At 42.8% G+C, this 26,010-nt stretch overlaps 1 protein-coding gene across 1 annotated transcript in view; it reads right to left on the bottom strand.

Annotated features, from left to right (window-relative positions):
- The window catches only part of LOC137332157 (sodium channel protein type 4 subunit alpha-like), a 160,618-nt gene extending 143,310 nt beyond the window's left edge, over positions 1-17,308 (bottom strand). Inside the window, exons 1-5 of the mRNA XM_067996231.1 lie at positions 17,265-17,308; positions 15,679-15,807; positions 13,464-13,549; positions 7,942-8,145; positions 4,677-4,737 (exon numbers count right to left, since the gene is read on the bottom strand). Of these exons, the coding sequence (XP_067852332.1) occupies positions 4,677-4,737; positions 7,942-8,145; positions 13,464-13,549; positions 15,679-15,807; positions 17,265-17,308 (524 nt within the window). The remainder of the gene's footprint in view (positions 1-4,676; positions 4,738-7,941; positions 8,146-13,463; positions 13,550-15,678; positions 15,808-17,264) is intronic.
- Between the last annotated feature and the right edge of the window lie 8,702 nt (positions 17,309-26,010).

Genomic DNA, 26,010 nt, shown 5'->3' with positions numbered 1-26,010 from the left:
GGCTTGACAGGGTAGATGCTGAGAGACTGTTTCCCCTGGCTGGAGAGTCTAGAACTAGGAGTCAGTCGCAAGATAAAGGGTTCGGCTATTTAGGACTGAGATGAGGAAAAATTTCTTCACTCAGAGGGTTGTGAATCTTTGGAATTTTCTACCCCAGAGAGCTGTGGATGCTCACTCGTTGAGTATATTCAAGACTGAGATCGATGGATATTTAGACTCTAAGGGAATCAAGGGATATGGGGATAGGGCGGGAAAGTGGAGTTCAGGTAGATGATCAGCTGTGATCTTATTGAATGGTGGAACAGGCTCGAGGGGCCGTATGGCCTACTCCTGCTCCTATTTCTTATGTTCTATGTGTTAATGAGGCAGTAACGGCCTCAAAATGGGATCGGTAGACCTACCACCCTGCTGCCATTTTCTCAGGGACCTACTGCTGGCCAGTGGAAACGGCTGCTTGCTTCAGGCAGTGGGCCCCTTTGACTTACATAGGACCTCAATTGCCATTTTGGGATAGAACTGGTCGGAATGTGCGCCGTGCACTCACTGACTAGTTCAACTGGCGATGCTGCTGAAGAGGCCCCGGGAAGGTAAGTTTTAAATGAGTTTTGTGGGGCCAGGAGGAGCAGGGTTGCTCCACTAAAAATCATTGGACCGTTGCAGCTCCGGGTTCATCCCCTGCGCAACCACAACACCTGGGACTTACCTTTCTGTCAGCCCAGTGGCCTCCGAGCCACCTGATATTGAGCCAGCCTAAATTTCGTGTGCTGCATCGGGACACCCATTTGGCATCCGCAGCTCACCGGTTCCATGTAAATAAGACCCAGAGCTCAAAATGGCTCTGCCCTCTTTGCCCCTGGAACGGGCCTCCAGTTGACTGCCCAAAAGTTAAAATAGACCCTATGGAGTACACAACTCTCCCTGGAGGGACACATCCCACTTATCTAAATCCAGAGAGTTTAGGTGCATGTTGGCAAAAAACAGGGGGCCTCTTGGATTTTAATCAACCAAAGCCATGCAGCTTACCAGCTCAGAGCACTGGTAAACTTCACGTTGCTTTACCACTCAGGACCATGCTATCCATCATAGCATCGGCTTGCAGAGTTATTTGAAGGTGATTGGGAAAAAAAAATCACAGCTCCCCCAGGGAAATCATCAACAAATAGTCAGGGGTACTGTGGACCTGCTTGGTCAGGTGTCAGATTACTGAGTCTGCTATGGAAGGTTGACTCAGTTCCAACCTTCCATCACCAGGCATGTCATTTTGAACCACCTCAACTCCAAGGAGAGCCTCCATTTACTCAGAACATCATTAGATAACTGACAAGTGCAGGTTTTAGCCCTTGCTACGCCAGGTACCAAGAACTCCTAACAAATGGTATGGTGCGCAACACAACTCACCACTAAATGTGTTCGATATACACCCATCAAACAGTGGTTCCATCTGTGAGAGCTGTGCAGTTGTTTGTCTCTATGCAATCCTAGCATGGTAGATACTGAACCCTGGATGTATGCCCAACACCGTGTGGCAGAAGAAAAAGGCAGACGTGCAGACGACCCTGTCAGCCACACTCCTGGGCCACGGGATCCTTCTCTGCTTTGCCAGATTTTCCATGCTTCCCTCCACCTCTGCTATCCTGCTGTAACCAATCACACATCTTCTGGGTCTCGAATACATCTCTTCTTTCTCTAATTTCTCTCATTATTGCCTCCTTTTATCTTGCGCAATCCCCACTTTTGTAATTTAATCAACTCCCGTCCTCCACCTAATGACAGATCTCTTATTTTCTTTCTCTCCGCCCCACTTTTCCCTGCTTCTGTCCCTCCTTATCTGTAACATCTTCCAGTTCTGACAAAACATTAACCCTCCTTCCTCTCCACAGATGTTGCCTGACCTGCTGAGTGTTTCCAGCATTTTCTGTCTTTATTTCCGATTTCCAGCATCTGCAGTATTATGCTTTTTGGATTGAGTTCCAATTGTATTCAATGAGATGAGCAACCCAAACACAATTAACCACTTCATTACTACAGTTTGATAATCTAAACATCATATTTACTTTAGTAAGGAGCAGGATTGACCTCTTCAATGTTTTAGACAGGAACTGGCCATTAAATCTGCTTAGCCACCACCCAAAGCTTTGATATTAAATTTTACTGGTAAGAATGACCCCTAGTTCTAGTCTCTCCAGCCAGGGGAAACAGCCTCTCAGCATCTACCCTGTTAAGCCCTCTAAGAATTTTACACATTTCAATGAGATCACCTCTCATTCTTCTAAACTCCAGAGATTATAGGCCCATTCTACTCAATCTCTCCTCATAGGACAACCCTCTCATCCCAGGAATCAATCTAGTGAACCTTCATTGCACCACCTCCAAAGCAAGTATATCCTTCCTTAGGTAAGGAGACCAAAATTGTACACAGTACTCCAGGTGTGTTTTTTTTTATTTGTTCATGGGATGTGGGCGTCGCTGGCGAGGCCGGCATTTATTGCCCATCCCTAATTGCCCTTGAGGTCTCACTAGAGCCCTTTATAGTTGCAACAAAACCTCCTTACACTTATACTTAAAGCCCCCTGCAATAAAGGCTAACATACCATTTGCCATCCTAATTGCTTGCTTTACCTGCATGTTAACTTTCTGTGATTCGTGTACAAGGATACCCAAATCCCTTTGACTATCAACATTTCTTAGTCTCTCACCTTTTAAAAAATATTCTGCTTTTCTATTCCTCCTACCAAAGTGGATAATTTCACATTTCCTCACATTATACTCCATCTGCCACCTTCTTGCCCACTCACTTAACCTGTCTATATCCCTTTGCAGCCTCTTTGCATCCTCCTCACAGCTTACTTTCCCACCTAGCTTTGAATTGTCAGCAAATCTGGATACATTACACTCGGTCCCCTCATCTAAGTCATTGATATATATTGTAAACAGCTGAGGCCCAAGCACTGATCCTTGCGGCACCCCACTAGTTACAACCTGCCAACCCAAAAATGACCCATTTATTCCTACTCTCTGTTTTCTGTCCATTAACCAATCCTCAATCCATGCTAATATATTACCCCCAATTCTCATGAGCCCTAATCTTGTGTAATATCCTCTTGTGTGGCACCTTATTGAATGCCTTTTGAAAATCCAAATATACTACATTCACTGGTTCCCCCTTATCTACCCTGCTAGTCACACCCTCAAAAATCTTTAATAGAATTGTCAAACATGATTTCCCTTTCATAAAACCATGTTGACTCTATCTAATCATATCATGATTTTCTAAGTGCCCTGTTACTACATCCTTAATTATAGTTTCTAGCATTATCCCTACTACTGATGTCAGGCTAACTGGCCTATAGTTCCCTGTTTTCTCTCTCCCTCGTGTCTTGAATAGCAGGGTTACATTTACTATCTTCCAATCCACGGGGACTGTTCTGGAATCCAGGGAATTCTGGCAGATCAAAACCAATGCATTCACTATCTCTGCAGCCTCCTCTTTTAAAACTCTAGGATGTAGGCCATCAGATCCAGGGGAATGGTCGGCTTTTAGTCCCATTAATTTCTCCAGTACTTTTTCTTTACTAATCTTAATTACTTTAAGTTTTGCACTCTCATTAGACCCTTGGTTCCCCATTATTTCTGATATTTATTTGTGTCTTCTAATCTGAAGACAGATACAAAGTATTTGTTTAACGTCTCTGCCATTTCCTTATTCCCCATTATAATTTCTCCTGTCTCTGCCTCCAAGGGACCCACATTTACTTTCGCTAATCTCTTCCTTTTTAACATATCTGTAGAAGCTCTTACAATCTGTTTTTATATTTCTTGCTAGTTTACTCTCATATTCTATTTTCTCCCTCTTTGTCAATTTCTTGGTCATCCTTTGCTGATTTCTAAAACCCTCCCAATCCTCAGGCTTACTGTTCTTTCTGGCAACATTATAAGCCTCTTCTTTTAATCTAATACTATCCTTAACTTCTCTAGTTAGCCATGGTTGGATCACTTTGCTTGTAGAGTTTTTATTCCTCAAGGGAATGTATATTCGTTGAGAATTATGAATTATTTCTTTAAATGTTCACCATTGCTGATCTACCGTCATATCTTTTAATCTAATTTCCCAATCTACCTTAACCAACTCGCTCCTCATACCTATGTAATTGGCTTTGTTTAAATTTAAGACCCTAGTTTCGGACTTAACTACATCACTCTCAAACTCAATATGAAATTCAATCATATTATGACCACTCTCCCCCAGAGGATCCTTAGCTATAAGATTACTAATTAACCCTGTCTCATTAGCAATACCAAATCTAAAATAGTCTGTTCCCTGGTTGGTTTCTTGACATATTGTTATAGAAAACTGTCTTGAATGCATTCCATGAACTCATCCTTCAAACTACTTTTGGCAATTTGCTTTGCCCATTCTATATGAAGATTAAAGTCCCCCACGATTATTGCATTACCCTTGTAAAGAGAACACTCTGCCAAACATGACATTTATTCCATCAAGAAATGTAGAGAATGCTACCCTTGTAAGGAGTATGTACAGATTTGTACTTGCTGTTGTAATCAGAACTGGTACAATTTAATGTTTATTGCAGTTTAGTTATGCTGCTCAACTAACAATAACCTCACTTCATTGTTTAAAGTTTGCAAAGTTAATGCAATAGTCAAGATGTGCTTACCCAGTGCCTGTTCCATTTCCACAAACCATAATGTCAATATCTTCAGTCACAAGCCAGTTAGCTGCAGAAATATATAGGAGTCTGTTTAAAAAGAGACTACGGAGTGAAAGGGATAATTATGAAGTCTGTCTTTGCACAATATTTTATTTTTGTGGAGCCATTTACTCCTCTTTTCACCGCACAAACATCCAGCATTATCCAATTATTTGTCATATATGGCAAAAATAAATAACATGCTCCCCTGACAGGCCAGTTGCTAAATGTATTGATTAGTATGAAATTGAGCCATACAGACCAAGAGAATCCCTCTGCTAATTTAGCTGATCTTGGCATTAGAGAACCACTACAATTGATTTCAATGTCCCTGAGCTGGGAAGAGGTAACACAATCAGCAAGGTTCCAATTTCTAGGCTTAACCAATGGCTCATTGGATTTATCCAGTGAGCAGCTCAGCCACACAAATCAGGAAGGTTCCAGGTTCAATACCTGTAGTTAATTTGCTGTTCTCAGCCGGAGAGCTACAACTGGCCTCAGCAATCCTGTATTAGGCCAGAGTTCCAGCTCTTGATTATTACCTAATGGTCTCTGTTGAAATCATGCATGGGTAGAACTTGGGTGCAGACAGGATCGGGCTCAGCCCTGATGCAGGTGAATGATCTGCCAGATCCCACTGTCAAGGCTCACGCAAAGATAATGGCTATTTGGGTGAGGTACTGAAGAATACTCATGCCAGCGTACCCCAGCAAGGAGTCAATGCCTTCATGAATGGGGAAAAGTAGAGGAAAATTGTTTCTGTTCGCTGTTAGAAAACGCATGACAATGTGGTCATCAGATGAAGACAGGGTTGGGCTCGGCTGTGATACCCCCACAGCAACAACAACAACTACTTGCATTTACGTAGCACTTTTAATATAGAAAAACATTCCTAGATGGTTCATAGAGTCATAAATAAAAATGGACGCTGAGCAAAAGAGATATTAGTGTGATTGAAAGCTTGGTCAAAGAGGTGTGTTCAAAAGGAGGAGAAGGAGGTGGAGGGGTTTAGGGAAAGGATTCAAGAACATGGAGCCTAGATGGCTAATGGCATAGCTGCCAAAGCTGGAGCAAAGAGAGGGAGGAATGCATAAAACGCAGGAGTCAGAGGAATGGAGAATTCAGGGTGGTGGGGCTGTAGGGCTGAAGAAGGTTACAGAGATAGGGACAGGCCAGGCCATGGAAGGATTTGAACACAAGGATGAGATTTTAAAATTTAAGTGCTGAGGGACCGGAAGCCAATATAGGTTAGTGAGGAGAGGCTTGTGAGGATGAGTGGGACTTGGAGTGGGATAGGACAGGGGCAGCATAGATATGGATGAGCTGATGTTTACTGAGGGTGGAGGATGGGAGGCCAGCTTGAACAGCACTAGAGTAATTGGGGTACATTTTCAATGACATTACCTGAGTGGTAATTGGGCGGGTTCAGTAAAAGGTGGCCAATCCATTTCATCAGGCAGTGAAGATGAAAATTTACCCTATTGAGTATGGAGATGACAAAGGTATGGATGAGGGTTTCAGTGACAGATTGGTTGAAGTAGGGGTGAAGACAGCCTACATTGTGGAGCTAGAGGCAGGCTGTGTTGTGATAGATAGAATATGAGGTTGGAAGATCAGCTGGAGGGGAGGGGGGCGGTCAAACAGCCAGAGACAATGGCCGGGTGGTGAGGGTACAGAGTTTGTAGCTTGGATCAAAGACAATGGTTTTGATCTTTCCAATGTTTAGCTGGAGAAAGTTATGACTCATCTAAGACTGGATGTCGCAAAAACAATCTGACACCAGTGGAGAGAGAGAAGTGGGTGTCATCGGCAAACATCTGAAAGCTGACCCAATGGCTTCAGATGATGTTGCCAAGGGTAGAGGGGGAGTCCAACGATAGATCTTTGGGGGACTCCTGAGGTGACAGTGCAGGGGTGTTGGAAGAGAAACCATTGCTAGAGATGCTCTAGCTATGAGTGGACAGGTAAGAGTGGACAGGTTAAAGTCTACTGAGCTGGATGATGGAGGAAAGATGTTGAAGGAGGATCATGTGATTGACCATGTCAAAGGCTCCAGAGAGGTGTAGGACGAGGAGGGATAATGCATCATGGTCAGTGACAGAGTATGTGTTTCCAGTCTGCTTCAGGCCATTTCAGTAATATGGGATGGGAACTGGATCGGAGAGATTCAAACAGTGAGTTGCAGAAGAGGTGGGCAGGGTCTGGGAGGTGGCAACATATTCCAGTGCCTTAGAGAAGAAAGGAAGGTTGGAGATGGGATGGTAGATAGCAAGGACAGAGAGATCAAGGATTTTTTTTTGAGGAATGAAGTGATGACAGCAGTTTTAAAAGATAGGGTGACAGTGTCTGAGGAGAGGGAACCATCTACAATACTGGCTAAAATGGGAGTCAGGAAGGGAAGTTAAGTGGTCAGGAGTTTAGTGGGAATGGGGTCAAAGGAGCAGGAGGTGAGTGAGATGAGGTGAACTTAAAGAGGGCAGGAGGAAAGATGGAGGAGAAACTAGGCAGCGATGAGGGTTCAGTGCTAGGGTGGGGATGGGATGGGGAGGTTGGCTTAGTGGGCAAGGGAAAAGCAGTAGAAGCAGCTGAATGGATGGTCTCTATGATGTGGGTGGAGGGGACAGAGGAGAGGGGTTTAAGGGGGTGGTTGGTAGTGGAGAAAAGAATAGCTTTCTAACATTCACTGCCCATGCTCACCCATGATGGGCAATGACCACTGGTAGTGCAGCACATGGAGCTTGGAGGCTGGGCACTGGTCAGTGACGAAAAAAGTTTGACGGCAGTGTTGCAGTGGTAAAGCACGCAACTAATAAAGGTGACAAATTGTTGGTCTCTCATGTTTGTTGTGGTCCTGCTGAGTGGTGGTTGGGGGTGTTCACACCCACACACTGCCACTCTAATTCCAGGCCAAATCACAATAGTCACTCACTGCTATTATTGTTATTGGTCAAAGTCTCAGAGATGGTGTTTCACAGGTGCGCATAACAAAAAACTGTCATTTATGCTTTTTGCTTTTGGTTTTGCAATCTGGTTGGTCACTGCTGGACCTAACAAAAAGTGAGTAGGAACCCTACATTCATACATTTTATGTAGTTTTACAGTTAATTAAAAGAAGAAAAATGCAAACCATGTATAGTTTCAAATTTCAAAAGGATATGCTATCAGGACATTCAGATAACAGTAATCTTTGGTGAACAATATTGCATTTATAAATTTATGAACCAACACTTACATTTGTTTTGAATATAATTTCCCCATTCCTTATTAGTAATGTTAATCCCTTGCTCCAGATCTTTTATACACTTGTGTGTCAGAACGCCTTTGAAAATTTGAAGTCCAAACAATGCAATGATTAGGAGAACAAACATCATGAGAAGGAGGACCTCCATCAACAGCCTGGCCGACTTGAATATAGCACCAATGATAGTCTTTAGTCCTGCAGAAAAAGTTAAGTTTTGCTTTGAATGAGAGTTCAGAAAAAACTGTCACAGTTATAACCTAAATAACGGTGGGGCCTATATTATGGATGTAAAGGCATTTCTGGTGGTAACTGGGTGTTAACCACATTGAATTACTAGTATATTGCTAATGTGCGATATTTGAACATGTTATTTCTTATTAAGTTCTTATCTGTATTAAGTTAAGTTAAAGTGAGGCATAAACTTTTTCTATCCTTTAAGAAACCAGGGGGGAGAAATTGGATGGGGCCTATTATTGGGCAGAGGTAGTGTGATCCACTATTACCCCGCGCCCAATGGCCTCTGTGTAGGCAAGGCGAGCACTTTGTGAGGCTTGAGAACTTACCTTTAAGCAGCGTTCCGAATCAGCACTGATACGAGGATTCAATGCAATTCGCACTTTCCACCAGCAGGGGAGCCCCAATCTCTTAAAGGCCAGGCTGGTTCTTAAAAATCTCTTAAAGGTAGCTGGTACCTGTTATTTGCTGAAAATAACAGTCTACCGTCTGCATGGAGTCTGAACGGTGAACAGACATTGCACATGCAAAACACAGATGCAGCTCCCATTCCTATGTTTACAAACTGATGAGTTATGTTAAAACATTGAATAAAGGTTGTGCACTACTAAATCCCACATCCTCCAATCTACATGCCAGACCTCACCAATCTGTCGATCTGAGTTGGTACCAGGCCTGCGAGAGTGCGTGCACCAAGGTTCTCTGTTGATGCATTAGAGGTTTTGGTGCAAGTGGTGGATAAAAGGAGGGACATCCTATATCCACGGGTGGGGGGGCAAGAGGCTCTCCAGACATATACCCAAAAGGCAGTGGGAGGCAATGGGGGATGAAGTCAATGCCAGCATTATGAACATGGATGCAATGCAGGAAGAAGTTCAATGTTTTGACACGAGTGGTCAAGGTGAGTGAGGTCAACTGTCAGGTGGCATCTCCTACCAACTGCTCCACTTGCCGCATCCACTGCTCCACGCACTGCACCCCCCGATCACCCACATACTAACAAAACTTTCCATCAGTACTCAACTCTTCCAATCAGATGCTTCCTCTCACCCTTACACATTACCACAGTTGCAAGCAACCAGTGCTTGATAAATCACCAGGCCCAGATGAAATTTATCCTAGGCTGTTAAAAGAAGCAAGGGGAAATAGCAGCGGCTCTGACCGTCATTTTCCAATCCTCACTGGATACAGGCGTGGTACTGGAGGATTGGAGAACTGCTAACGTTGTACCGTTGTTTAAAAAGGGATCGAGGGATAGACCGAATAATTACAGGCCCGTCAGTCTATTCTCGGAGGTGGGCAAATTATTGGAATCAATTCTGAGGGACAGGAGAAACCGTCACTTAGAAAGGCACGGAGTAATCAAGGTCAGTCAGCGTGGATTTGTTAAAGAAAGGTCGTGTCTGACTAACCTGATTGAATGTTTGGAGGAGGTAACAAGGAGGGTCGATGAGGGTAGTGTATTTGATGTAGTCTACATGGATTTTAGCAAGGCTTTTGACAAGGTCACACATGGCAGACTAGTCAGAAAAGTACAAGCCCATGGGATCCAAGGGAAAGTGGCAAGTTGGATCCAAAATTGACTCAGTGGCAGGAAGCACAGGTTAATGGTTGACGGGTGTTTTTGTGACTGGAAGGCTGTTTCCAGTGGGGTTCCGCAGAGCTCAGTATTAGGTTCCTTGCTTTTTGTGATATATATTAACGATTTGGACTTGAATGTAGGGGGCATGATTAAGAAGTTTGCAGATGATACAAAAATTGGCTGTGTGGTTGATAGTGAGGAGGAAAGCTGTAGACTGCAGGAAGATATCAATGGACTGGTCGGGTGGGTAGAAAAGTGGCAAATGGAATTCAATCCATAGAAGTGTGAGGTAATGCATTTGGGGAGGGAAAACAAGGCAAGGAGGATACCGAGAGGTGTAGAGGAACAAAGGGACCTTGGAGTGCATGTCTACAGATCCCTGAAGGTAGCAGGATAGGTAGATAAGGTGGTTAAGAAGGCGTATGGAATACTTTCCTTTATTAGCCAAGGCATAGAATATAAGAGCAGGGAGATTGTGTTAGAACTGTATAAACACAGGTTAGGCCACAGCTTGAGTACTGTGTACAGTTCTGGTCACCACATTACAGGAAAGATGTAATTGCACTAGAAAGGGTACAGAGGAGATTTATGAGGATGTTGCCAGGACTGAAGAATTTTAGCTATGAGGAAAGATTGGATAGGCTGGGGTTGTTTTCTTTGGAACAGAGGAGGCTGAGGGGTGATTTAATTGAGGTGTATAAAATTATGAGGGGCCTAGATAAAGTGGATAGGAAGGATCTATTTCCCTTAGCAGAGAGGTCAATAACCAGGGGGCATAGATTTAAAGTAATTGGTAGAAGGATTAGAGGGGAGCTGAGGACATTTTTTTTCACCAAGAGGGTGGTGGGGGTCTGGAACTCACTGCCTGGATGGTAGAGGCAGAAACCCTCAACTCATTTAAAAAGTACCTGGATATGCACCTGTAGTACCATGACCTACAAGGCTACGGTCCAAGTGCTGGAAAGTGGGATTAGGCAGGGTGGCACATTTTCAGCTGGCACAGACATGATGGGCCGAATGGTCTCCTTCTGTGCCATAAATGTTCTATGATTCTATGATTTCTATGATTCTAAGCTGCCCACCCACAACTCACAGGCCACACACACTGGCAGCTATTCAACCATGACAGGCACATCACCCAGACACACGTCCTGCTTGCTTGCAGTAGAAGGTGGCGCATATCAGGAGGCAGCAAGTGGCAGTGGCATTTAGCCCCTCAAGCCTGTTCCGCCATTCAATGAGCTCATGCTGGACCCGTGACCTAACTCCATATACCTGCCTTAGCCTCATATCCCTTAATATCCTTGGTTCACAGAAATCTATCAATCTCAAATTTAGAATTCACAATTGAGCTAGCATCAACTGCCGTTTGCAAAAGTGCATTCCAAACTTCTCTCACCCTTTGTGTGTAGATGCATTTTCTAACTTCACTCCTGCATGTCCTGGCTCTAAATGTTAGACTATGTCCCCTAGTCCTAGTATTCAAATATAGGAGACCTCCAAAAACAGTTACAAATGTCTCGGCAGCCAGAAACAATAATCCAGCCACTAACCTATAAATCCTGCATGGTCCCTTTAAATAGCGCTGGTGGGGATCCTCCAGGCACTCCAAGACATGTTCAGATGGTCATGGTTAAGACTGTGCGTTGAGTGTGCGTTGAGTGAGTCCCAACATGGTGTCTATCACTTTAAATCAGCGTTGCACACTGATTGTATCCATTTTCTCCTTACTTTACATGCAGCTGGCGCTCGGTATTTGTGCCTGCGCTAACTCCTATACCAAGATGGCGTCCGGCGCATGTCACGCTGGAAACGTGTGTGCGCAGCCATGACGCCATCTTGGATGTTGGAGAGGCCGTTTTGCGCTGAAACAACGGGCGCTACACGGCTGAATTTAGTGCCCCATGTCCCCAAAAACCTGTGTCCTCCGACATACTCCTGCGGTAACTTTGGTGGCAGACTGCCAAATGTTTGGAATCTCGGCTGGGACTCGGATATGCTGTGTGGTTCCTACTCAGGCTTGTAAGGAGAAAAGCCTCTTCCCACTCCTTACAAGGCTAGTGGCACAAAAAAGGATGGGGCTAGGGGCCGGGATTCCAAGTGCCATTGTTCCTGGCCTCTAGGCCCGCAGGTGCATGATTAGCGCTGATACATCATAGTAGGCTACAGAAGGTGGAAGTGGGGAACAACCGTGGATACAAGTCGGGATTGTGACCTGAAGCCCTGAAGATGACCTGAAGAGGATCATTGGGGGAGGAGGGGATGGTGGGGACAGTGTCTGGATATTTCTGGCGTGGGGAGGTCTCGATCCTCTCTGGCAGGCCACTCTTCAGCTGGACTTTCTGGCCTCACTAACTCGGCAGGTGGCTTAGATGCATCCCTAGTGGCGCAGGTGCTGCCATTGCAGGGACCTCACCCTGACCTCGCGAGCTTTGGTAGGGTCAGCGGTGAGGTCCCAGGCAGGCGCACTCAGCACTTACACTTTTGGAGACGAAGGCTCAAAATAGTTTTTCTCTTTGGTCCTATTGGACCTTGCGTGACCTTAGGCAGGGCTGATATAAGGTCAAAGGATTGGTGCCTGGATGAGTGCAGCTCCAAAAACACTCAAGAAGCTCGACACCATCCAAGATAAAGCAGCCCACTTGATTGTCACCCCATCCACCACCCTAAACATTCACTCCCTCCACCACCAGTGCACCATGGCTGCAGTGTGTACCATCCACAGGATGCACTGCAGCAATTCGCCAAGGCTTCTTCGACAGCACCTCTCAAACCCGCGACCTCTACCACCTAGAAGGACAAGGGCAGCAGGCACATGGGAACAGCACCACCTGCACGTTCCCCTCCAAGTCACACACCATCCCGACTTGGAAATATATCGCGGTTCCTTCATCGTCGCTGGGTCAAAATCCTGGAACTCCCTTCCTAACAGCACTGTGGGAGAACCTTCACCACACGGACTGCAGCGGTTCAAGAAGGCAGTTCACCACCACCTTCTCAAGGGCAATTAGGGATGGGCAATAAATACTGGCCTTGCCAGAGACGCCCACATTCCATGAATGATTAAAAAGAAAGGATTGGCGGGCGGTGGGGGGGGGACGGTCGAAGTCCAGATTTGGCCGACTTGTCACAGCACAGCTACAATAATATCCTCCAATGGCTCGTTGCCGTTTGGGTCAGACTCAAAAATGGGAATGCAATCGAGATCAGCAATTTAAAATTAATTGAGTAAATATTTGCTGTCAGTTTTGGCCAAATCCTGACATACAAAATTGGCCAACCTCAAAGTGATTGGGGGTGGGGGATGAGGCCATGATCGCCCGACTGGTTTCGTCACTGACCTCAGGTGGAGTGGCTGTGTGCCACTCCACCGTACAAAGGCGGATTGAGGCAGGCACCACTCAGGTGCCCATGCAGGTGCTAGCGGCTTGTCCCAGCCATGTGAATTATCCCATCCCCAATATTGGGGATGGGGTCTCCAGCCTGCGCCAGAAGAGTGGACCTCCAGGAACCTCAGGGTTGGTGTTTTTATTCTTTATGGTACTGGAATGGTGAAGGACCCATATACACTTGTTGCTTATTCAACAGAAATGAAAGACACTTAAGAATGTTCAAGTGAATTGTTGTTACCAGGCATAGGCATGTTGTTAGAATGAATGTTCTGTTTTACAATGCTAAATTGTTCAAATTTCCTCACCAGGTAAAATTGCAATCATCTTAAGAGCTCGGAAAGCTCTTAATGCAGATAATCCAGGAATTTTTGGAAATGCCAGCGTCAAATAACTGAAAATAAATAAAGAATGTAATAAACAACCATACTGTATTATTGTGTGATACATTGGTAATCGCTATAGGGCCGATTTCTGAGTCCACACCACCACCACCTGGTTTCACAAGCTGGCTGCACATTTTGGGAAATCACAGGCCTGCTGATTTCTGTGGCCTGCAGGTGAGCCACTTGTTCTCAGAAAATGACCTCCTTGTATTTCTGACAGTGACTTTGGTTTATTATTGGTTTTGCCAGTGAAGATAATGTTGCTGGCTGAAAATCTTATTTGCTTTTTGATTGAAGTATTACCAATTTAAATGTGCAAATATCTGGCAAAGTTAACTCTCTACATACTGGCTGCCATTTTCTTCTTCAGGAGGAAAGAATTCTAGGGAATGGTGGGTGGCAATTCTCTTCTGCAATAAACAAATCTTTTGTTTTTTAAAAAACATAAATTATGCATCTTATTGAATCTTCTTTGTTCTTTAAATTATATGCATCCTGTACACACTGTAGGAGTTAAGCCTTACTTGACTAGTTCAGGGGGAAACCATGGCTGGGAAATTCCTAGGAGCTGCTCCTGCTCCTCCAGTGTTACTTCGTAAGAAGTGTGGCAGAAACCCCATGTAAAATGTTGTCATACAATTATAGATTCCCACATTCAATGAAGTCCTTGAACCTGTGACACTGTGCCAGTTGGTTTTGACTTGAAACTAAACTGAAACTGACCTACCAGATTCCTTAAGCCCAAAACCGTATACCTTTGAAAGGCTGGAGGTCGGTAGGGAGTGTTAATAGTGCGGAGAGGGTACACACCGTTCAAAAAAAGTGAAGAAAACCCTACAAGGTAGGTCATTTATCCTTCTGCATTAACCATCCTCCACACACCATAGCAGTGTATCAAAATACTGCCAAATCAGGAGGGAGAGGCCCTACAAAAAGACTTAATACCAACTGTCAGGATAGATCTGCCAAAGACATTATGGTTTGCAGCAGTCAAATCTAGACAATAATGCTTAGTAAACGTATGGGGATTACTCCATACAGCTGCCTTGCAAATACTATAAATTGGAATCTGGTTGAGAACTGCCCAGGAGGGAGCTATGGAATGACCTTTACCCTGCCCCTCGAGATTCTTCCCTGGAAGATGGTAACAATTCTGAATGTACTCTTCCTTCCATTTAGCGATCTGCTGCTCGGTCAGCGGTTTCTCTTTGGAAGTGAATCATTGTTGGGACTTTTGAAAATACTTTGTATGGGAGATGTAGTAATTTCAGACTCTGTAGTCATTTAAAGGGGAAAACGATGCTCCACTTCCAACTGTTTTGGCGTTAGGTTAAACAATAAGAATGATTTCTTGGTCCAAATGAAACTGAGAGGGACCAACCAGTCAGAATGCCAAATCAAAAGGCTGATCAACAACAGGGGCTTATGGTTCACTGACTCTGAGCCAAATCTAAAGCTAACAACAGTGCTTTTTATCATTTAAAAAACTTAAGATCTTACACTCAAAGAGGTTCAAGAGTGAAAATACAACAGCCAGATAATAGGCATTGGCAGAGGTGTAGGAGCAGATTGCTCTTACACTCTATTTGAGAGACGAGCGCATTACATCATGCAGATCCAATTCAGCTTTCAGAAAACGTGGACCTGATTGTTTTCAATGGAGATGCTTGGGACTGTTTCCCATCAGTGACATCATGGAGGAGAAAAATATAATAGAAATGGGCAAAAATATAAATAAATAAAATTTGGGAGTATAAATGTTCTGCTACTGATGTTCTAATCAGGTGGCTCTTGACTGATAGGCTTTTTATAGTTTTCTGAAAATACCCCTGCAAGAAGAGTGAAACATGGAGGTTTACCATTTTTTCATTTAAACTTTTTTTTAATCCTTTGACAAGCTTTTTGAGTTCACTCTATTTTTCAAACAATTCTGTAGCTAGTGGTGTACAACCTATTTTGCTGTTTCTGAAACACTAATCCTTGCCAAGAATCAGCCCTCAGGAATCAACCTTGAACAATTATTTACAATTAAACTTGTGACTAAAAGTTGCAGTTACAAAACAATTGTCAAATGTTCTTGAAGAAAGAAAATAATATTCTCATTACCAAAGTTTAACAATAACTAAGTTTAACTTACGCCAACAAAACTACTGTAAAGTCCAACCAGTTCCAGGGGTTCCGGAGGTATGAAAACGTATGTAGTGCGAAGCCTCGGGCCAGTACCTTTATAATTACTTCCAATGTATATATTGCTGTAAAGATGAGACTAAACAGAGATACATAAAGCATTAAGAAAATACAAACACCACAAGTCATTTTTCCCGAATGTACTTTACTCACATTTAAGTAAACCTTATTTATTTTTTTCTTTAAAGCTCTGGTGGCAATTAACTTCAGCTGTGTATGGGGGGAAGGGGTCAGCACTTAAGATTGTTGAAAAGAACAACAAAGTCAAAAGAAAGGCAACTGGATGCACAGCAGAGTCGTAAGACTCTAATGATACTTATTATCATGACACAAATGTATAGGGGAAAATGTACTTTGTGGAGGATGAAAATGTAACGTAAAAGGAGGGTGAATTATTTGAAAAAGAACAATGATGTTTCTTTGGAAAGGCAGAAAATGAACAACAAAATTTGAACTGAGTTAGGAGACTTTGCTCTTTGACAAAAATGCAACATTTGCTTGTGTAAATCTGATCTCCAACTCTGTTCCTTATTTTATTTAAGAACAAAAAGACTTATTTGCCTATCCATAAGTAACTCACTTTTTCTTTAAAATGTAAAATTCCTGCATTAATATCTTAAATGCAGAACCCCAATGGCATAGTAAGTAAATATATTCCCCAATGTGGAATTAAATCATTCAGACCAGCAAGATCCAGTTTTGATGCTGAGTCAGTGAGGATTAATCTTAGAAACCTTGAACTAGATAGGGGAAAACAATTTGCCAGGGTTCCTGTTCCTGATTGCTATACAGTGACTGGAATATATAAGTGTGTGGATTTTAGAAGATGTCCTTTATGGTCAAATAGGCTGCTGACACAAGTGCCCCGGTATGAGTCAGTGCATTCAGATAATATGTGTGATTCTTTTCTATGTTTTGTGCTTTTATTGTTTCTCCTCTCTCCTTTTATGTCTCTGTATGTCCCATCTTTCTGTCTCTGTGCTGTCTCTCTCTCCTGATTCTTCTCTGTCACCTTTCACTTTTTCCCCTCTAGGTTCTATCTCTTTCTTTTTCTTTGTAGGGTAAATTCACTGATCCCACAGTCCCAGTGGAGAGCCACGCTTCAAGGGACTGCAAGTCGGCTAAACAGTGCTACTGTGTTTTAGCCCTGTTTCTGACCCATCCTCCTGACAAGCGTGTCTTCCTGCTGGAAGCACAGAATTGGGAAATTTACCGGTCTGTTGTTTGCTAGCTTGATTTTCTTTCCTACTTTTCCCCATAAAAGGGGAAAATATTCATAAATATACAAAATATAGATGGTCAGCTAGAGAAAGAGAGAGAGTGATAAAACACTAAAATAATAGCTACCCAAGCTAAGTGATTCAGATGATGCCATAAACCAGAAGTGATGTCTGACTATTATCTGAATCTGGAGACAAGGGAGAACCTTTAAATCATTCTCATGTGTCTGTTAGTTTTTCCCTTTAAAATATAGATTGTAGAGATAGTAAATGGAATTCTGTGCTCATTCTGCTTCCAGCAAGTGTCATGTCATACATCAACAGCCAAGTTTCCTCAGGCAGCTGATCAATGATGATCATAGTTAATGACCGTAATCACTGCAAGTTTATTGAGTGATTAAATCTGCAGTTTCTCAACAGAAAATAACAATTATTATACATGCTTTCAGTAAATATACAGCATGACATAGAATGGAGGTGATTCTCAACCAGATGATGCAAGCACCTTGGGGTAAACTTTCATCTTCACTGCACGGTTAGTAATAGGAACATAGGAACAGGAGTAGGCCATTCAGCCCCTCGTGCCTGCTCCGCCATTTGATAAGATCATGGCTGATCTGTGATCTAACTCCATATACCCGCCTTTGGCCCATATCCCTTAATACCTTTGATTGCCAAAGAGCTATCTATCTCAGATTTAAAATTAGCAATTGAGCTAGTATCAATTGCCGTTTGCGTAAGAGAGTTTCAAACTTCCACCACCCTTTGTGTGTAGAAATGTTTTCTAATCTCGCTCCTGAAAGGTCTGGGTCTAATTTTTAGACTGTGCCCCGTACTCCTAAAATCCCCAACCAGTGGAAATAGTTTCTCTCTATCCACCCTATCCATTCCCCTTAATATCTTATAAACTTTGATCAGATCACCCCTTAACCTTCAAAACTCCAGAGAATACAACCCCAATTTGTGTAATCTCTCCTCGTAACTTAACCCTTGAAGTCCGGGTATCATTCTAGTAAACCTACGCTGCACTCCCTCCAAAGCCAATATGTCCTTCAGAAGGTGCGGTGCCCAGAACTGCTCACAGTACTCCAGGTGTGGTCTAACCAGGGTTTTGTATAGCTGCAGCATAACTTCTGCCCCCTTGTACTCTCGTCCTCTAGATATAAAGGCCAACATTCCATTAGCCTTCTTGATTATTTTCTGCACCTGTTCATGACACTTCAATGATCTATGTACCTGAACCCCTAAGTCCCTTTGGACATCCACTGTTTTTAACTTTTTACCATTTAGAAAGTACCCTGTTCTATCCTTTTTTGATCCAAAGTGGATGACCTCACATTTGTCTACATTGAATTCCATTTGCCACAGTTTTGCCCATTCACCTAATCTATCAATATCGCTTTGTAATTTTATGTTTTCATCTGCACTGCTTACAATGCCACCAATCTTTGTGTCATCGGCAAACTTAGATATGAGACTTTCTATGCCTTCATCTAAGTCGTTAATAAATATTGTGAATAATCTGACGGAACGGATTGCCCGCCTATTATAAAATACACCTGATTCTCATTCCATTGGCTTTCACCAGGTTATGGACCCATATAGAATTACATAGAATTTTACAGCACAGAAACAGGCGATTCACCCCAACAAGTCTATACTGGTGTTTATGCTCTACATGAGCCTCCTCCCACTCTATTTATTTCATCTCACCCTGTCAATATATCCTTCTTTTCCTTTCTCCCTCGTGTACTTATCTAACCTCCCCTTAAATGCATATACGCTATTCGCTTCAACCACTCGATGTGGTAGCTAGTTCCACATTCTCACCACTCTCTGTGTAGAGATCATGTGGTGAAGGTGAAAATTTACCCCCTTTTTTCTTAATCTTTCAGCAAACACAGCGAGTGGTTAGGATCTGGAATGCACTGCCCGAGGGGGTGGTGGAGGCAGATTCAATCATGTCCTTCAAAAGGGAGCTGGATAAGTACTTGAAAGGAAAAAATTTGCAGGGCTATGGGGAAAGGGCGGGGGAGTGGGACTAGCTGGATTGCTCTTGCATAGAGCCGGCACGGACTCGATGGGCCGAATGGCCTCCCTCGATGCTGTAACCTTTTTATGACTCTATGAACAAAATATCAGCATAAATAAGTTTAACATGTCAATTCTAGGCTATGTTATGTATTTACTGTAAGTATAAATAGTGTCCCACTAAATAAGAAACCAGCCTTTATACTTTTTAAAATAAATGTGCTGCCATACATTTACTATTCCTTATATAAAGGATAATTTTGTAAAACTCTGCTGTGGTCTGCACCCTCCTTTTATAGGGGCACAGGTCAGAGATGGGGCAATAACATTCTGATTGTGTGAAATACAGTCCTGTCTAATGCAACTCCACACCAAGAATAGAGCCTCAAACAAATTACCCCTAAAATACATAGTACAGAATTATATAGAGGGAAATATAGCACACACTATATACTACATATACTCACTCAACAATGACAAAATTTTTATTCATTGCCAGCAGTAACATATTCACAAAGATTGTTCCAATGATTATTAAATTAAAAGTTGTAATTACATGTTAAGGAAAAATGTTCAGAGTTCATTCAAAAAGCTTAAACATTTGAAAAATCAATTAATAATCTTAAAAACAAAATCTGTGTTAATTAGGACAATTAGGAACATAGGAACAGGAGTAGGCCATTCAATGAGATCATGGCTGATCTGTATCCTAAATCTATCCACCCGCCTTGGCTCCATATCCCTTAATGCCCTTGGCTAGCAAAAATCTATCAATCTCAGATTTAAAATTATTAATTGAGCTAGTATCTAATGCTTTATGTGGGAGAGAGTTCCACACTTCTACCACCCTTTGTGTGAAGAAGTGTTTCCTAACTTCTCTCCTGAATGGTCTGGCTCTGATTTTAAGGTTATGTCCCCTTGTCCTCGGCTCCCCCACCAGCGGAAAAAGTTTCTCTCTATCTACCCCATCAATTCCTTTCAAAATCCTAAAAACCTCACATTCTGGTGAATCTGCGCTGCACTCCTTTCAAGGTCAATATATCCTTTCTAAGGTGCGGTGCCCAGAACTGTACACAGTACTCCTGATCTGGTCTAATCAGGTATATATGTAGCAAAACTTCCTCCCCTTTACATTCTAGCCCTCTAGATATAAAGGCTAACTTTCCATTAGCCTTTTAGATTCTTTTTGTACCTGACCACTACATTTTAGTGATCTATGTACATGAACCCCTAAATCTCTTTGGGCCTCCAGTGTTCCTAGCATTTCACCATTTAAAAAATACTCGGATCTATCCTTTTTTGTCCAACATAGATGACCTCAAACTTACCTGCATTGAAATCCATCTGCCACAGTTTTGCCCACTCACTTAATCTATCAATGTCTTTTTGTAATTTTATGCTTCCGTCTACATTACTTAATATGCCACCTATCTTTGAGTCATCGGCAAACTTGGATATATGGCTCTCTATTGTGTTCGGTAAGTCATTAATAAATATAGTGAATAGTTGAGGCCCTAGCACAGATTCTTGTGGGACACCACTAGTCACTTTCTTCCAATTCGAGTGAATACCCATTATCCCTAAACTCTGTCTTCTACTGCCACTAGTGAGTACATCACTTAACTTTCCTGGACAAAAACTTAATCATCACAAAAAAATGGATGTTCCTGCATACGCTGAGTTGTCTAATGATGACAGAACACTTAATCTAAATTGTATTTAGTATTGGATTGGTAGGCGTGTATTATAACAACAATGCTTCTCCATATATATGGTATTCTTAAAGAACAAACAACAATTGCCAACAGCAGTCCCACTGTGGTAAAGTAATCAAAACAACACTTCTGTGTCCAAAGGAAGTGGTTTCCATGGGCATCTCAAAAGGCAGTGCTGCCCTTGATGGCAAACTAAGTATAAACCAGGTTATTGTTGAAGGTGGAACTAGTGATATTTCCTGGCTTTTGGTAGAGTCAGATCATCTGTACAGGCCAGTGAAGCTTTTTGTACTTGCTTGCCTGTATGTACCCGACCAATTGAGAAAATACAGCAGCAAGAAAGAAAGGCATGAATCATATTTTAAAAACTGCCTATGTACACATTGGTACATATAGTCATTTTTCTGATTTGGCTGCTGTGGAATACAGCTTGCAATTAAAAGTGACTTTTTTCCACAGCAATGGAATCATGAGGCAATATTGAAGAACCAGTTCTTGAACATATGTGTGCTATTAGAAGACAAAGGCCTAGAAAGTGGGGCACAGGTATTGATCCCTACACGGGAATGGGTAGGCATGAGGCACGCCTGATGTTGGGCCTAAGACCTCTAATGAGATTGGTGAGCTGCAGACACCTGCTGGGCATCACCAGGCAACTCACCGGTGAAGAAGATTTCTATTTCAGGTGGATCCCAGGAGAGGGAGGGAAGCAATCGGGAGAGAGGGGGGTGATCGGCAGAGAGGGGGGGCGATCAGGAGAGGGGGGGGGGGGGGCGATCTGGCGGGGCCAAACAGGGGCCGGTAACGGTCTTCGGCACTGTGGTGGAGCCAGGAGGAGCATTCCTGCACCTCCCGGCTCTACGTTCAGGTAAGTATATTTTAGAAAACGTACCTTAAGGTGCCAGCTGCAGCCCAATTTTGCAAAGGGGGTCTCAAATTTGCATATGCAAAAGGCCTAATGATTATTTCAGGTGCAGGCCCTGGATGCCTTTATTTCTGCCTTTACCAATATGGCGCATTTCCAGTCTGCAATGAGCACGCATGCCCTGCCTGCCATATTGGATGCTTAGGAACCCGTTTTGTCCCTGAAAATCATGGGCGACCATCAAACATCTAGGCCATTGTCATTATTATAATAAAGTTTTATTGTACAGAGGCAGCATTTTTTGTGAAGTTTTAGAAATTACATAACCTATTAGAATACAGAAACTCAAAATAGTTTGTACAAATCATTTCAATGAAAAAGGATATTGATGTGTCATTGCACGAAGTGCCAACTTTCTCACTGGATGATTATATGCAAACAAAAAGAGAGACTTGTGGCAGCTGAAGCGAAACAAGTACTTTGCATTGAATCTTGTGGCTATCACACAGAAGGTCTGAGAAGATAAAAAATAAAAATTAGAGGAAACTTCAACAGTTGTCCAGCAGTAGTAGTAGATTGCTGGCATAGGATAAAAAAGTTTAAACAAACATTTTTGACATTATAGTAAGTTATCAGTAAAACATCCCATGACTGAATTATCCCTTAAACATGTTTGTAAGCCTTTATAATATACAGTCCGTTTATATAATTAAAACTCCTAGATCTACTGCATGTTCATAGTGAGTGAGAAATTACATCATATTTTAAAGGTTCATACATGTAAAGTGTAATTAGACTCCAATTACTATTGCTGTTGAAATTTCTCTATATGTACAGCTGCTTGTAAATCTGGGGAGAAGCCAGTTAAGTCAAGGTCAGAAAAACCATCAAAAAATGAATGCCTTTTAAAGAATGCTCAGTTGTGATTGTTGGTGTTTTATACAAAATGTGACAACTAAAGTGTGTCAGTTGTATTTCAGAACTTTTATACACAGATGTAAATAACCGCACAAATGGTTTTGGGGAAGGAGGAGGCAAGAATAAACATATAAAAGTATTTGCATCTTAAGCAAATATTATAAATTCACTGTGGGAGATGAGACAAAATTTATATTTATCATATAAATAACTGAGAATGAAAGGTTTTGGAGAGGGAAGAACAAACAAGGTCACTTGCAACCTACGTAAGTTTTTAAAGTGATGTGTAAGAGCATTACAAATATTATATCCAAGAAGCCTGTATCTTTTAGTAACAGTAAAATGTATAATGTTCTTTCATGTCACATTGAGGCAGCTGCAGGACTGCAGCAAACATGTGGAATTGTGGAAGGATAAACCCTGGAACCATTTAAGAAATAATTGGATGTCACAATGGAGGAACTGTAGAGTTTTTCTGGATAGATGAATTAACATGGGCCAAATGGTCTTCATCCATAATTATCTTGTGAGCAGATTATCCACGAACACATCTGGGAAGGTTTATTAGTAGGTTTAATAAAAATCTTGCTGCAATGAAAGCACACAGCAAGCATGGTAGTTTTGGCATGATGAATTTGGTGAGAGGGTGATAAGGTTTTTGGGATCATATGATACCACCTAACTTCAGTTCCTATGTTACAATGTAGCATCACCAATTACTTGATGATGAAGTAGTAGGAAAAGTGGGCTTGTAATTTAATATAGCCATTTTACTCAATTTTAATTTTTTCTAATGAACATTTTTGATCAGAGTGAGAACAAAATGACAATTGTATTTGGAAACACCATCAGTCCTGGAAATTAGACATATCTATGAGTACAGGTGTACCAGGAGGAACAACCTTAGTAAGCTTTTAAAATATATATCCACATATTAGTACTCATTCTGCAATGGCTATACAAGGCCAGGCCCTGGGCAGCATCATTAACCATCCAGTAAAGAGATTAAGAAATATAGTAGGTAGATAGTAAATCATCAAAGTAACTGTAGGGAAGTAATCTTGTATGAATAGGCTTGTGTTATGAATGTACTGGGAAGTGATAAAAGGAAGGCCATAAGTGATACCCATAGCTTCTCATTAGTAAGTAAACAGATTTTATTGCACAGACTCATTGAAGGGAGATTAACCAGACGTAGTTAGAACATGTTGACATAATGGCATTATGTCAGGAGGGCGTAATTAAACATATAAAAAGATACAGACATTAGAGCTCCTTGTGGACTTTTAATCTAGTCTTGCTGAGGCTAGCGTAAGCAATTAAAGATGAACATAGACATAAACATCTTTATTTCCATCACAAACCCTTCCCCCAATCCCAACACCCCTTTTGCAGCATCATAGCCTCACACTCACTGTAAGCATATCACAGGAGATCCTCTAGTATAAAAGCCTTGGGGTGCTAAATTGGGCCGTGTAGCACCCATTGTTTCGGCGCTACACGGCCTCTCTGACATCCAAGATAGTATCTTGGATGTGCATGCACGTTTCCAGCGTGACGTGCGCCGGATGCCATCTTGGTATAGGAGTTAGCGCAGGTGCAGATAACGAACGCTGGAATCATGTAAAGTAGGGAGAAAATGGATACAATCAGGGTGCAATGCTGATTGAAAGTGATAGACACCATTTTGGGACTTAACGCTCAACTCAACGCACAGTCTTAACCCTGACCGTTTGAACATGTCTTAGAGTTCCTGGAGGACCCCCCTCCAGCGCTATTTAAAGAGACCAAGCAGGATTTACAGGTGGCTGGATTATTGCTTCAGGCTGCCGGGACCTTTGTAACTGTTTTTGGAGGTCTCCTAGACTTGAATACTAGGACTAGGGGACATAGCACAACATTTAGAGCCAGGACGTACATGAGTGAAGATAGGAAATGCTTCTACACGCAAAGTGTGGGAGACGTTTGGAACGCTCTTCTGCAGATGGCAGTTGATGCTAGCTCAATTGTGAATGTTAAATCTGAGATTGATAGATTTCTGTGAACCAGGGGCATTAAGGGATATGGTGCTAAGGCAGGTATATGGAGTTAGGTCACAGGTCCACCATGATCTCATTGAATGGTGGAACAGGCTCGAGGGGCTAAATGCCACTGCCACTTGCTGCCTCCTGATATGCGCCACCTTCTCCTGAAAGAAAACGGGACGTGTGTCTGTGTGATATGCCTGTCATGGTTGAAAAGCTGCCAGTGTGTGTGGCCTGTGAGTTGTGGGTGGGCGGCTTGAATCAGTGGTAATGTGTAAGGGTGAGAGGAAGCATCTGATTGGAAGAGTTGAGTACTGATGGAAAGAGTTTGTTGGTATGTGGGTGTTGGGGGGTGTAGTGCGTGGAGCAGTGGATGCAGCTAGTGGTGCAGTTGGTAGGAGACGCCATTTGACCACACTTGCCAAAGCATTGAACTTCTTCCTGCACTGCATCTATGTTCATGAAGCTGGGCGCCTGGCATTGACTTCATCACCTGCTGCCTACCACTGCTTTTGGATATATGTCTGGAAGGCCTCTTGTTTCCCCCCTGCAAATATAGGATGTCCCTCCTTCTGTCTACCTCTTACACCAAGGTCTCTAGTGCATCAGCAGAGAACCTTGCTGCACGCACTCTTGCAGGCCTGGTACCAACTCAGATCGGCAGATTTGTGAGGTCTGACGTGCAGGATGTAGGATTTAGTAGTGCGCAACCTTTATTCAATGTTTTAACATAACTTATCAGTGTGTAAACATAGCATAGGACCTGCATCAGTGTTTTACGTGTGTTATGTCTGATATCCATTCAGACTCAGTGCACTCAGTAGACTGTTATTTTCAGCAAATAACAGCTAACTTTAAGAGATTTCTAGGAAACATCCTTCCTTTAAGAGGTTGGGGCTCCATCTGCAGGTGGAAAGTACAAATTGCATTGAATCGAAGTGCAAGGCCTGGAATGCAACGCCAGGTAATAGTGTGTCTGTGTAATATGCCTGTCATGGTTGAAAAGCTGCCAGTGTGTGTGGCCTGTGAGTTGTGGGTGGGCGGCTTGAATCAGTGGTAATGTGTAAGGGTGAGAGGAAGCATCTGATTGGAAGAGTTGAGTACTGATGGAAAGAGTTTGTTGGTATGTGGGTGTTGGGGGGTGTAGTGCGTGGAGCAGTGGATGCGGCTAGTGGTGCAGTTGGTAGGAGACGCCATTTGACCACACTTGCCAAAGCATTGAACTTCTTCCTGCACTGCATCTATGTTCATGAAGCTGGGCGCCTGGCATTGACTTCGTCACCCGCTGCCTACCACTGCTTTTGGATATATGTCTGGAAGGCGGATCATGCTACCCGCGCCAAAATCGGCCCTTATCCAATTTATCCCCTTTGGTCTTGAAATCCTGTGGTCATTCTGGTGTACTCCCACTATAACTTTGGTGGGGGTATGCCAGAACAGCCAGAAACTAGGCCAGGATCCAGAAGTTTGAGGGAGCTTCCGCCCGTCCCAAACATGGCCATTGATACA

This window comes from Heptranchias perlo, chromosome 1 (genome assembly GCF_035084215.1).
Source record: "Heptranchias perlo isolate sHepPer1 chromosome 1, sHepPer1.hap1, whole genome shotgun sequence".
Classification (NCBI taxonomy): domain Eukaryota; kingdom Metazoa; phylum Chordata; class Chondrichthyes; order Hexanchiformes; family Hexanchidae; genus Heptranchias; species Heptranchias perlo.
This window is presented reverse-complemented; position numbering and strand designations above follow the sequence as displayed.